General features: G+C 39.1%; 1 protein-coding gene across 3 annotated transcripts in view; it reads left to right on the top strand.

The window, feature by feature from the left end:
• limk1a (LIM domain kinase 1a) overlaps positions 1-14,207 on the top strand; it is a 54,850-nt gene that overhangs the window by 29,086 nt on the left and 11,557 nt on the right. The window contains exon 1 of one of the 3 annotated variants that reach the window (XM_004543776.5): positions 8,864-9,047. The exons of the other annotated variants lie outside the window; for them this stretch is intronic. Coding sequence (XP_004543833.2) covers positions 8,985-9,047 — 63 coding nt within the window. The 5' untranslated portion in view covers positions 8,864-8,984. Of the gene's footprint in view, positions 1-8,863; positions 9,048-14,207 lie in introns of those variants that run through there. 3 annotated transcript variants of the gene reach the window in all.

Genomic DNA, 14,207 nt, shown 5'->3' with positions numbered 1-14,207 from the left:
GCAAAAAACAGTCTTCCTATGCTGCTAAGATCACCTCTTAGCACAAACATTAGGCCATTTCCAGGAGATTCCCTTACAAAGCAAGTTCAACACACCAAGGCTATGTTTTCTGTATCTGAATCTATATTTCTTACTTGACTATTATTCCTGGCTACAATCAACATCCCAACTAGCAGAGATATTCCAGGAGTGATTATGTGATTTTCCATAGAATGATCGTCACCCTGAGGTGGTTTTGTATATGTTGTTCTCTTATCTCTTATCTTGCTCCTGAGCAGAATAGGCCTGCAACAAGTTCCCATGGCAGTGTAGCCCTGTGAGAAGTGAACCGGCTTTGTGATACCAAATACTCACCATTAACACTGATGTTACCTGGATAAGCCCAAATATAGCTACTTATCTGATCTTTTGTTCTTGTTATTTTAGAAAAGTGAAAGAGCAGTTGCTGCATGCCTGACCTTAAATGTCTTATTGAAGTAACAAACTTGTAAATTTACATAGAAATGTGGTCAGTGTGTACAGTTTGTTCATGAAGCAAAGCTCATTCATTATTAAAGTAAACAGCTGTTTTGGTTTTTGGTATGTCGTGTTCACGATACCCATTAGAGCAAACGTTATTGTTGCAGGTGTTGCAACCAACAACTTTTACTTCGAAAGTGAACATTTGTGCCATACTGTTCACACCTGTTAGCAGTGAAGAGTCTGTGTCTTCCATGCAAGCTATGAGCGACCAGGTTTGCTGCAGCTGTCTAGAGGTGCAACATTTTACCATAGTAAAATGTGGTAGTCGCAGTAAGATTTGTCTAGTGGCTCTTTGAAGTAATAGTGTGCAGTTATTGCCACCCACACGCTGGTGGTCCTTTGATGGGGGGAAGCTGAGTTCATTCTTTGCATATCGAGTATCTGGTTTTCCACATTTTCCTCCTGGTCAGAAGCAGAAGCTAGCAGAATGCAATGTTTGGGTCCATGTGTGTATTTTATCATTCCTCTGCCTCCAGACAGCTTGCCCTTTGCTGTGCAATCTCAGTAATGATACAGAGGAGACTGTAAAGTGAATTAGGTGGAGTGATTGCTACCTCTTTCTCCTTCTCTTTCTTGTTTATTGCTTCTCTTACAGTGCAGAGTCACTGATTGACTGTCTCTGCAGCTGCACTTTAGCAAATTTAAGATTGGTGAGCCAGTCCAATTGTATCACTGTGCACACATGCAGACCAAGGTCAGCTCCCTACATCTGTGCCACACCCCATAAAGAAGGAGAAGCCTACTCCCATCCTGCACAGTCACTCTGACGCCTATGCAGATTAGTAGGAAAGCACAATCCTATTTTTAAAAATCACTGAGGCCACTGCACCTTAAAAAGCTGCTGTCACAGTCGGTGAAACCATTTTGAGCTCCATCATGCAGTGATGAGTCAGAGTCTGCAGACAAACATGGAAGAGCTGTTTTTGTATTTCACAGGATTTCATCTCTCCTGCTACAGTAATGTCCACAAGCAACGCCTAGATTTGTTTTTTCTTTGTGTGTTTACTATGTGCAGTTTATTGACATACAACAATAACACAGCATCATCAGTGCTTCATTCATGATGCATCCATAAAAATGCTTGTCCGTAAATCAAATCACAAAGCTATGGATTGTATGAAATGCCCTCATGCTCTTGCTTTTAAATGTTTGGGGTGTATCAGATCATTTCAGTAATTTTCCCAAACTAACAGTGCAACAAGAGTGCCAGCTTTGTGCAGCAACTTAGTGTGTGGACATAAGAAGGTAGGCAAAAGCTCACTTTCGCACTTTCCAGAGACAGTTATTGCTTGAGTAAACAATATGAATGCCTTTGAGACAAAGGTGCAAAAGTCTGAAAGTTTTTCCATTCACAGATTAGAGAAGCTTGGAGGAGTTAATAAGCTATTTGCATCAAGCTGGTATATCAGAACGCTTGTGTCCTGTACATTTTAGTTCGTTTTCACATCTCAACTATCTAATACAAGCAAATTTTGACACTTTTTTTTTTAAATTCACGATTACACTGACAGTGTCAAAGTAGAAAATGAATTAGAACTAGGGGTGCACTAATTGACCAGGCAGGGATTGGAATTGACTGGTCATCCTCACACATGTCCAGTTGCGAGCTGGTCTGTTTCATGCATGTGGAACAAATGCACAACAGTGTAGATAGGCAAATAGTCATGTGCACAGTCACACACAACATGATAGAATTAAAGTAAACTGTAGGGGAAACACCATGAAAGCAATTGTGACAACAAATCACATCAGACTCTTTATTCACCTTCACCCAGCTGAACATGGACATTTAAGGAGGCTAACAAATTCTTAACATGCCTGTAATATAATTCTAAGTACCTGACATTTGTTTTGTTAAATATGTTGTATGAGCTTCTGTTTGGTAAAGAAAAAGATCTCTTTGAATTTGGGGGTTCAGCAACTCATTTTCAGTTAATTATTTACACCTGCTTCCAGAGTAAAGCACTATATTTTTAGCTGTCTATAGAAGATCCTGTCACTCACTGCAGCTTGGGGGGATTATAAAGAAATTGTGAAGTTTAATAATGTCTTTTATAATGAAAATTCAATTTTGCATTGAAGAAAGTTGACTTTTACTTGCACATGCTGTCATTTTTAGAGAGGAAGTCAGAATCTAAAAAAAATGGTATCTGTAGGTCACACTTGGAGAAAATCCAAAAATGGGATAGCCCAAAAAATTGAAGTTGATCCTTCTCTAATCAAAACAGGACAAAAACACAAAGTCTGTGCAGTTAAGTGATTAAATTATTTCTTCAGTGTAATAAAACATCGATTCCAGATGTTACACGGTTACTCTTCAGAAAGACTGAGTTTGACTGGTTCTTTTTTCCTTTAGGCACTTTAGGACTTTCTTGTAGTGGCTCCACAGTGCAGTAGTTTACACCTTTGCAGATCCTTGGTTTGATCCTGGGAGAAGACAAATCCCTTGAGGAATGTGTAAGAAAGTGCATCCTGCCAAATCAAATATGCAGAACTCCTTCCTATATTGATCCCTTGTAAATAAGGGGAGCAGCTTTTCTTTTAGGACTTTCTTGTACATGTCAGGGTAATATTTTTTATGGTTGAAAATCCCAGAAGAAGAGTCTCTCGGTGGAGACAAGTGGAGATTATTTTGGCTACTACAGTTTCCAGGATCAAGAATGAAATATTAAGCTTGAAATGCTTTGGTGGTTTCAGTCTCCCTTTGAATTTCCTGATTGCTCCATGTGTCTCTGTTATTGTTTTGGACCGTAACCACTGCTACCCTGTGGATGGGGCTATTAAACCAAATAAATCTAACAGTATGTCTTAGGCTGTTATATTTTATTGAAGGGGCTGTTGGTGTGTAAACAAGTGTGTGTCTACAACCTCTGCTGCTCTCAGCACCTTAAGCTGGAAGTTGACAGAAGTTAATTCAGGTACAGAATAACTCTTAGTTATTTACTACCTACCTGTACTTGCACTGATTTATGCAATGAACAGATGGAATTGAATTCCCTCTCCTCTCATCACTCTTTCCCTCCATTACTCCTCCTCCTGACAAATGAATCTGCAGTAATCCCAGCTGTGCCCCCATTCAGTTTAGAGTCAGTCAGCCTTTCTGCAAACAAATCAGGGCCAAGATCCATCCAATGGAAACTGTGCCAGACATCGACCCGAGCCTGGTAATTATCCAAAGGTTGAGAGTGGATTGTTTTGACTGTTTCTCACTCTTACTTTGTTATCTTTGCCACAGCGCTTTGCTGTCAGTCGGCCCTGCATGCCAGCAGGAACTTTTGTTGTTGTTGACTGTGATGGCTGTGGTGCAGTCTGAGCTCTGATTCTGGACAAAGTGCAAATACAAAGTGCTGTAAATAGAAAAAATGAATAACACTTTTGGAATACTGAGTTTTTTTCTAAGTTGGGTTTACTTTACACAAGTCTAAATTACATTCTTGTTTATTGCATGGCTTAAAAAAGCAGCAGTTCACAGATTTCTGTTAGACTCTACCTTAACTCTTTGAACTTGTCACAGTTCATTTTTGGATTCAGTCCTCTTTGGTCCCTGACCATCTCCACTATGCTTAGGGATGTAGAAGCTCCATTCATATTGTTGCTATGATAGTTGTTTAGGGCTCTGATAGTATGTTTGGGCTAGTTGTCATGCTACAGAGGGAATTTCAAACACCTCCCTGATGGTAGTGCATGATAGATATGAGTCAAAAATGAGTAAAACTGCTTCACATTGCTGCATATTTGAGACATACATTAGTTTTAAAGAAGTAGGAGAGCAGAAGTAGAAGGAACAAAGTAGAAGAGGAAAAGAGCAGAACAGTTCAAGATTGAGAAATGTGGAAATGTTTTAAGAGACTCGAAGTTGGGTTGTGTAGCACTAAATACAGGTACACTGTAAATATGCTGTATAAAGTCTGCAATACTTGGCAAGTGGCCGCCTGCATAGTAAATCTGATGTGATTTTCAGCTCAGGTTGCATATATAGTTGTATATGGTTTGTCTAACTGAGCCAAAATGAAGTTAAAATGGAAAATCAAAAGAAAAAAGGGAAGACAAAAACATCTACAAAGTAAGTCAAATATATGAATGTGCCTGACATTAGCGCTGCTGCCTGTACTGCCACTTCTGCTCCTACAGAATCATACAGTTACTAAGGCAAAGCTCTTTCCACAAAAGACAAACCAAATCAGAGGACTAGTTAATAAACATGTTGTATAAAAGTGTAAAGTTGATGGGGAAATAAAATGCGCTGAGGAGTCTCACAGGAAGCACTGCACTTGGTTGTTCATGAGAAAGTAAACTTTTTATATTAATTGAAATTATTACTAAACAAAACGATTGTATGGCCTGAGTTTATATGCAGCGTGTCCATCAGGTCCCAAACCCTTTCCAAGTTTGCTGTTTGTTAGTTTTCATTGCGTTGTGTTACTGACAGCTTTGGAGAGATGACGGTTATTCTGGCCTGACAGGCCTTAAACAATAAATCTCAGGGACTTTTCCCTTGCTGTGTCTTAGAATACAAGATGTACTGAAACAGTTGGAGGTAAAATCCGAGGCGTTTCCCTGAAATCACAAGTGTTTGTGAGTCTTTGGAATTTTCTTTTCTTTTCTTTGGTATCATGTGTTCCTTTATGAGAATTTCAAAACCCTGTTACAACATGTGCTGTACTTCTGTTGTGTTCTTGACACGTTACTGTTGTTTTCAGTTTCACTCAGTCAGATGTATCTGAAACTTTGTGCGGTGTTAATTATTACATAAATTAGCTTATTATATTAAAATAAGTTAAATGATGAAATATAGGCATTTGTGTACATAGTTTTTCATTTGAACTGTTCAGCAGATTTAGGTTGAGTGAGGGTATACAAATGTTGCTTTTCATTTTTAGTTAATATTAAGTAATACTTGTGTCTGGGTTGGCTGTAAAACCAGTGGAAAGTCCCAGATCTACACTGAACTTTACCAACTCCCACTGGTCTGATGTGTCTTGTGTGTACATGGGAGTCTGCCAGTTGTTTCTGTAACTGCCTGATGATTCTTTTGCCACTAAGTGAGGACAGATACATCTAATGTGTTGCCAAAACATATGTCTAAGATGCTGCAGTTCAGATTGTGGTACTGCTTTTTCGAGAGCAGCCGTTGATCTCATCAGTAACTAACTGGTTTAAAGCTCTCTTTCAGCATGTTGTAATCTCTTTAATTTGCATCGTATTTTGAAGTCTGAATATGAACTCCCTCTCAGAGGCCAGGTTCTCACACTGTGCCCTGTTTGATGGCAGGAAATAGATTATGTTACGATCACTTCCCTGTTTTAAATATTTTAATCAGACATAGTAATCTGCAAATGGCCTTCAGTAAAATGTGTTAAGACACTTGTTTATCATTTCCTCTTCCCGGTGTGGAAACACTGATGAGAACAGCCACCTCTGTGGGCTGAATTCCCCCCCGTAGGGTAGCTGTGGGCTGTTGGGTTTCACTTCTGAGTTCTGTGCCTGCAGCTTGGACTGAACTTAACTTTGCTTTCTGCAAAGAGGCCAGTTTAGTGTCACACACTATACAGGTTACTGATGCAGTTTTTCACTCCTGTTGCTAATTCTTTCTAGTTGAATACCTCACGGATTGTATTTAGTTCTTTGTTTTACAGCAGTTTGTATGTAGATTTATCTAAAGTTGATTAAAGTCCCGAACCTTGCTTTGCTTACAGCTGGAAATATATTACAGAATATTTCAGACTTCCCAGCGTTCATCTGGTAATTGGGTTAATATCTCTGCATCGCTTCCACAGAGTGTAATAATTTAAGGAAGTTTGTTTTATTACTCATGAAATCAGCTTCTTAAAGAATATAACACAATCCTAATTAAAAGGATATTTACTTCATAACATACTTGTTGTATCCTATTCTAGTGACATTTCTGAGAAAATACTCAGTTCATAATTTTCTAGTGACATCATAGCATTATAAAAATAACCACCTGGTGAACAGAGGGTGAATTTCCTCCAGTGCATGACAGTAACTTTATCAGATGGGAAATTAAATACTTAATGACTGCTCACTGAGCTTGCTGAGTATGAGTAGAGTACGCTTCTGCATGCAGACAAATTAAGCACAGTAGCAATCCCTCCCTTTTTCTCAATTTGTAAGCAGTGACAGTTAAGCTGAAGTTTTCATTGGATTTCTATAGTGAAATTTGATCATAATGTTAAACCTGGTCAGAACTGCGCAAGTAACCATGAAGCTAACATTTGATGAATCAGCATTACTTATATATAATTATATATATAAGTTAATATATATAATTAACTAAGTAGTATTCTGCATACTAAGACAGTCAAGAATGTTTTTGTTTGTTTATTTTTGTTTGTTTTTCTCTGCCTTGGATCATGAATAACAGAAATATTTGCCTATTCAGATAGACACTATAGTGTATTATAATGCTTCTTTTGGAGGATCAGGTTTCTTAGTGACTCTGGTCCACGTTTCCGTGACAGTGCCACGCAGATTTGTTGGCTGAACATTCATAATGCAAATCACCTGTTCTGCGACATCACAAAGATGCTGTATTAATTTGAGATTTGAAAATAAGACCTCACTTTCCAGTTCTAAGTTGACAGGAGTGGCACAAAGTGTGGTTTTTCTTTCAGCGAGTTCTGAAATACAAAACTAGCCCATGTGGAATCAACAACCATGGCACATTCAAAGTCACTTAAATCACCTTTCTTCCTGATCATGAAGCTCACTTTGAACTTCAGAGGTCATCTTGACCGTGTACATGCCTAAATGCATGCTGTATGCATCCTGGCATGTGACTGGCTAATTAGACATTTAACAACAGCTTAAATAGGTATATATAAAAAATGTCCAGTGAGTGTAACTAACCATACTTTTGTACACTTTACATCCTGGCTACAGTGTCACAAGTGAGATTGTTAAGTGGGTATAAAGGTTAAAATTAAAGAATCCCAGGAGCTCTGTCTCTGACTTAGCATTAACATATATCTGTGAGAACTGTGTATGCCTTGTTATATAATTTGTTTGCATTTCTGTGTGAAAACCTTTACTGATTATTTTCCTAGAGCTTCAGTCTCTCCTACCAACAAAAACCCTGCTTGGTTAATGCTGACTTGGCCTAGGACCTTTTGCAAGAGACATTCTTTATATTGAATCTTGACTCCCATGTACTGTGTATTGCTATTAGATTAGCAAAGTTTGGAATCATTATAAAAGCTTTTTGTCACTAGACCTTCCAATAATCACATTATTAAGATAATATGAATCCATATCATATGCTTGCCTGGCAGCTGTCTCTCACTGCAGTCTGTCTCCACCACTTTAGCGTGAATGGGTCTGAATGTCTATTAATATCTGCACAGTGCACACTCAGATGGTCCTCCAGCACCGGTCTAAAGTGAGGGCAGAGACTTGGACTTCTTGGCATGCACGACATGTTTGTGCCGAACTGTTCTGTACAAGCTAAGACGGGAAAAGCGCAATAGGACACACCTATTTTACAGTATATGTAACAAAGAGCTGTCTCTGAACTTTTTTTCAACTTTATGTGGTGAAATCCTGCCTGTTGTAATCTGACATTAGCATAGGACAAGACTTAAAAAGTATTTACTATTTAGTTATGCATTTCCATCGATCTGCAGGATGTTGAATGAAGCTTTAGTTGGTCAGAAAAAACACTTAAAATAAAATATTAATTATTATATTAAACAGTTTTTAAAGGTTTAACTTCTAAAATGTTTGCTGCTATTACGTTATTATTTTTAGGCTGTATTATTTTTACTTGGGTTTTACTAGTTTTGTTGATTTGGTTGAATAGTAAGCTTGTGGCTTGCTTTCACTGTGGTTTGCTTTACTATTAATATTTGAGATTTGAAAAGAATCAGTAATTGCAATTTTAGTTTTTTTGTTTAAAGGAAGAAAATAACAAGCCCAGTGTATTTACTTTACCTAGTTCAGCACAACACTAAATTAAACATGCAACACAAACAAATTAGTCCAACCTAAAAAAACAAAAAACAACTTTCCATAGCATAACATTCAATAAGTCAGGCCTGTGACTGTTGCCGCTTTCAAAATGTGATTACAGGAATAGGGGGAGAGGGAAGGAATTCTCTGAAGACACCGTGGGGGGTTGGGCGGAGGGGGTGCGAAGCAGCCGGCAAGCTGACAGCGTGTACAAGAGTGGGCTGGGCCAAACAGGAAACGATGATGTCATAGCAAAAGTGAGCGAGAGAGAAGGGGAAGGCAGAGTGGTTGGGGGGGAGAGGAGGAGTGGCACTGATTCAGAGATGAGCTCAGCTGCATAGGCGTGGGCTGCTCGCTCTCTCCTCCTCCTCTCAGTGCTCTCTTGCTGCCTGCTTTGGCTGCTGCCAGTGTTTTGTTATGACAGCGGGGGAAATCGCCTGCCTCAGTAGAATGAACTAGAACAGCGAAGAGGAGAGACGCCGGCTCCCGTTGACATGGTGGGAGATTTATTTTTCTGGAGCTTCTGCTGTCTCAGGCTGTGGAAAAGGGATAAGAAGGTGAGCCTATTCGCTGCTGCTGATGCTGATGCTGACACTCTGGGTGTCTTCTGATTGATTTATAGTATTCATGAGCCGGCGGGGAGGCAGCGAAGCAGGTCTCTAAGCTGGTTCAGATAGTTTGCCGGTTGCTTCTGCACAGTCTTGTTCCAGCATGCCTCTTTAATGTTAAAGCCAGAGCATGAAATATGGTGTGTTTTGTGTGTCCCTTTAAACTGGGTCAGTGTATTGCTTTTTCTAATTACAGATATGCGTCTTTTTTTCTGCTCCAGTGTCATGAAAATGTGATGAGCCATGGCACACATGCTATTTTTAGGATGCGTTCTTCCTCACATAAAAGTGCTAGCACATTCAAAAAGATTATTTTTAAAAATCACTGTCAGGACATTTTCATTTATTTATTTATTTTTAATGAAAGTGGATTTGAGACTTGCAGAAAGAGAGGGAGGGGGGCCGACAGGCTGAATAGCAGCTTTCCAAAGCGGAGGCCAGGGTATGCTGTGGCACTGTACGGTTTGTGACGGAAGGGGGTTTCCATTCAGACAGCATCAGTGTGACCCACTGTCTTCCCTGTCAGCCTTTCAGTCTAATTATGTTTGCTTAAATGATGTGTACTGTAGCTTCATCTTCTTTTTACTTGATTTCTGTTTAGCCAGCTTTGATTGCAGTTTTGTGCAGCATCTTGATCATACTCTGTGTTAAAGCTTTAGGAAATCCCTTTGACAGATTTTAGTATTTGACCCAGTTGTAGCTCAATCTCAGTGCAGCAAATCAGGTATCAGATACACATGCTCTTCTGACTATTCCCCCACATGATGTCATTTTTTTTAAACACAGCTATTAAAATTTTGTTTTGCTTTCAGTGAACTCAGTCACATATGGACTGCGTATTTCTGTTTAGCTCATGTAGGATGCCTCAGAGGAAAGTTCATTACATCAAGGACGGGTTTAAGCAAAGCCAGATCTCCTATAATCCTGTGAGTCCATTCAGAGTCACCCTTTGCGTTGTTGATATGAGGTCATTCTTTCACGTTTTGCAAGAGTGTTGTTAAGTCAGAGGATCCAACCGGTGCTTCTAGCTGCAGGGGTTCTGTTTCAGAATGGGTGCACCTTTATTCATGTTTGGTGTGTATGCCTAGGAAATTTGTACAAATAGTCAATGGTTTGGATATGCAGACCTGCAAGCGTCTGGTGACGTTATCCTTTGACTGTGTTCCTGTGGTGTCCCAGAGGCATCAGATTTCCACTAATGTATTCCTTAAATAGATAAGTTAAAAAACAATATATTCAAATATATTCAAGTTTTTTCTCATTAAACATCTCACATTTACTTTGCTGTTAATATAGTTTCATAAAAATCATTATGTCTTCACTTAAGACGTGAGATCAGTGTGTCAACTTCCCAGTGCTTTGGCCCTGCTGTTTTCTAGAAAGTTCTTCACGTCTGCGATCAGACATGTGGCATCTGTTTGTGGTCCTTTGTATTCATTGCTGTATAAGGCTTTGTATAAGGCTTTCATTAGTAAAGATAATCAGTGAGGAAAATGTGAAATGATGTGATGGAAATGGAAAAATGTCACGAAGAAGATATGAAAGATCTTGAAGCAAAACCGGAGCAAAACAAGAACTAAATGATTTGGGTTGGAACATGACGTATGAAATAGAAATGAGAGACTGTTAACTGTAAAAACGTGTCTTTGAAATTTTATATAAGGAACTGCCGCCACTGGTCTGCCTTAGTTTTTTCAGCCCATGTGTTTGTAACATAATCTACATGCTAATTATAACTGTATTTACTCAGGCCTCAGTGTTGTTGTTTTATCTGTCACTGAGAGTATTACACTGTTGTAAATTCCTAAAAAACAACCTCCAAGGGTCACTTCACATTCCACAGCCACTCTAAGGTTGCACTTATAAATCATTAAAAAACAAACAAAGTTTGAAGGCTACATTAACCTAAAAGTGTCTGTGGGTGACGGTCACACGTTGGTGGTAATGAGGTAACACTCGAAACTACTTAGAATTTTTTCTTCCCCATCACCTCATCAGTACTTCTTCACCAGAAAAACCCCGCAGACTGCAACCACTTAATAATGTGGTGATGATGTATGCTAAACTGTTTAAGGAGTGAGCTCTTTAAACTTGAGGGATCCTCAGTGTTTGGAGAAAATTCAGATAATAGAATTTAAAAAACAAAACAAAAACTTAAGTACTGATGTGTCAGACAGTAGATACTTTTATCTACATATAGTGTGATATAGTAAAAACAAGATGATGAGGTCATTGTGAAGAAACTTTCCAGCAATGACTTTCACAATTTAACATGAAGACTCTCCTTGATTCTGTTTCACACGCTGATGATGAAATTCTGCTACTAAATTAAAGGCTTCTCTCCAAACATGACTTTTGTTAGATTCACTTGTATGAGCTCTTCTAACATTTAGCCTGTGTGTTGTAAGATTTACCCAGCTTGGTTAAAACTTGTTTAAAACTTGTTTCAAGTGCCCAGTTCCCCAGACATGGATTAGCCAGAACACAAAAACTTTTTTTTTCTTTTTTTCTTTCTTTTTTTTTTTTTTTTACCTGGGATTAGGGCTGCCACGATTAGTCGACTAGTCACGATTACGTCGACTATCAAAATCGTCGACGACTGATTTAATAGTCGACGCGTCATTTGAAGCTTTGTAAGATCCCAAAAGCAGGAATAAGTAGCAGGATTTAAGAGTGTAATAACGGACTGAAACAGAAGATGGCAGCACTGCATGTACAAGGATGCCAGCTGCCGTTAAACCCCGAAGAAGAAGAAACTGTGTCCCAGAATTCATAGCGCGGCCCAGCGCAGTTGTCAACAATGGCGGCAGCTAGTTAGTTTTAATATTACTCTTATTATTCTTTCTGGGTCACAAAATAAACGTTTAACATATTTTCAGGCGAGAATGTAGCTGTGTAAACCTCAAATATCTGCTCAGTTTATCAAGACACCACATATTTACAAAAGCGCTCCGACGTTTTCGGAGGCGTCTGTTACCCACTAGCTCAATAGCTAGCTGGGGGCCATGAGAGCACCGGACTCCCGGTAGATCGTTTTCAAACCCACCGCCCTACTCAGGTTAAACATATACAAGTCACTTAGATAACTTAAAAATGTTATTGTTTGGCTTTTTTCAGTATTTTATTTGTTCCTGAGTAAATCGGCTGAGTTTATTAAACTCCACCGAAACAATCTGCACATTTAATTAGAATTCAATTAACTATCATCTTGTCTTTATTTTTAGTTAGCACAGACCTTAAACACTTAAAGCTGTAAGCTAATGATAGTTATATAAGAGCAGATGCTGCTGGTGCAATAAGCTGTACTTTTACGTTCAATGGATGATGATCTGATTAGTCGACTAATCGCAAAAATAATCGGTGACTAGTCGACTATCAAAATAATCGTTTGTGGCAGCCCTACCTGGGATTAGGCTTAATCCACATCTTGGAAAGAAGCTAAAAAATAGTTTTGATGTAGAGATGAGTCATTCAATTCAATTCAAGTCATTTCAATTAAATTCTGTGTTACTTATATGCCACTTAATCACAACAACAGCGGCCTCAAGGTGCTTTATAATATCTACAGTAATAGAGAGAAAACGTCAACAATCGAACAACCCCTATGAGCAAACACCTGGTGACGGTGTAAAGGAAAAACCCTGTTTTAACAGGAAGAAAACCAGGTTAAGGGGAAGAGAAGCCATCTGCCGTGATCGGACACGGCAAGGCAGACTGTAGAAGAGAACCAGCGTTTAATAACTCTTATGATTAGACTTAGTAACAAATAATGTACCAACTATTTGGCAAGTGTAGCTGTTGTGTAGCTAACTTCTATCAGTTTGCTGAATATTAAACTAATTGAGAAGATTAAATAAACTAATTTCAAGTTACAGTGCACTAGGCTGTTAATGACACCAAACAAACCAACTTCCTTCATGAATGTTATATATAGAATTACATATATACATGTAGAAGAAATTAGCATTAAAACTGCACTTTTAGTAAACTCCACACTCTTTAAAAACATCATTAGTATAAACATTTGAGCACAGAAGCTGCAAAGACCTCAACTGTTCTTTAGCTTCATTTCTCTCTGTCATCCCATGAACATGGCGCACGTGGCAGCAGAGTAACGGCAGCTTGACCCGGTTACTCCTGGACCCCGTGGACCCACTTCCTCTCCCCCCCAGGCAGACATGTGTTCTCTGTTTGGTTTGTGTTCACTCGAAGAGGACACGAGGCTAGCGCACACCATCGCACACACTCTTAAGCATGACTATGAGCTAATGCAGACTCGACACACGCCCACAGACCTTATGTCAGGATAGGATGTGGAACCAGTGGTGTATTAATGCATTTGGTGTTTCTCAAACCTTTTTTTCTTTTTCTTTTTTCCATTGAGTGATTTCGTATTTCATCTTTTGTCCTTTATTTTTAATCACTCAATCCACACTTTAGAGGGAGACCACGTCCTAAGTGTGAGGGGAGCAGCTGTCGCCTGTCACATGCGGGTTTAAAGAGGGTGTGTGTGTCTGTTGTGTCTGCATAGCAAGCAAATGGCCGCCACAGAGTCAGGGCGTGCAGAGCCACACGTCCGTTTCATCTCCGTCCAGCTGTCCTCTCTTCCTGTCTTCTTAATTTATTTGCAGGGCTGCACCTAAGAGAAATCTACACCTTAGAGAAAATGTGGCGCTAAAAATAATCGGGCAGCTTTTGTGTTTAACTTTACAATGATCTCCCATTCTCCCATTTAGGTTGTGTTTACATGTCCTTTCGAAGTCACGGTGTAATTTTTATGGCTCCTCTTTTTGTGACTGCTTAGTTGACGAATAAAGATGTTAAGCTGGTCGATTAACCTCGCAGCTGCCTCGTTCCCTGTGTCCATTACAGAGCCTATTTTCTATTTTCTCCTCTTTTGTTCTTAGGATACAAGTCGACTCTTATTCTCCTGTTAGTGGCAGACTCTAACTTTTGTTGTTTTTAACTTCAAAAGCAGAAACTGAAATATTTAACATACAAATAAGTCAGGATGGGGGCATATTTTATTGCTGTGTAGCTGGAAGGAGCTGAATTACTTTAAAAAGCCATAAATTAATTGCGGGGTCTCCCTTGCTGCAGCTCAAGGCC

Source organism: Maylandia zebra, linkage group LG14, assembly GCF_041146795.1.
Source record: "Maylandia zebra isolate NMK-2024a linkage group LG14, Mzebra_GT3a, whole genome shotgun sequence".
Lineage (NCBI taxonomy): Eukaryota > Metazoa > Chordata > Actinopteri > Cichliformes > Cichlidae > Maylandia > Maylandia zebra.
This window is presented reverse-complemented; position numbering and strand designations above follow the sequence as displayed.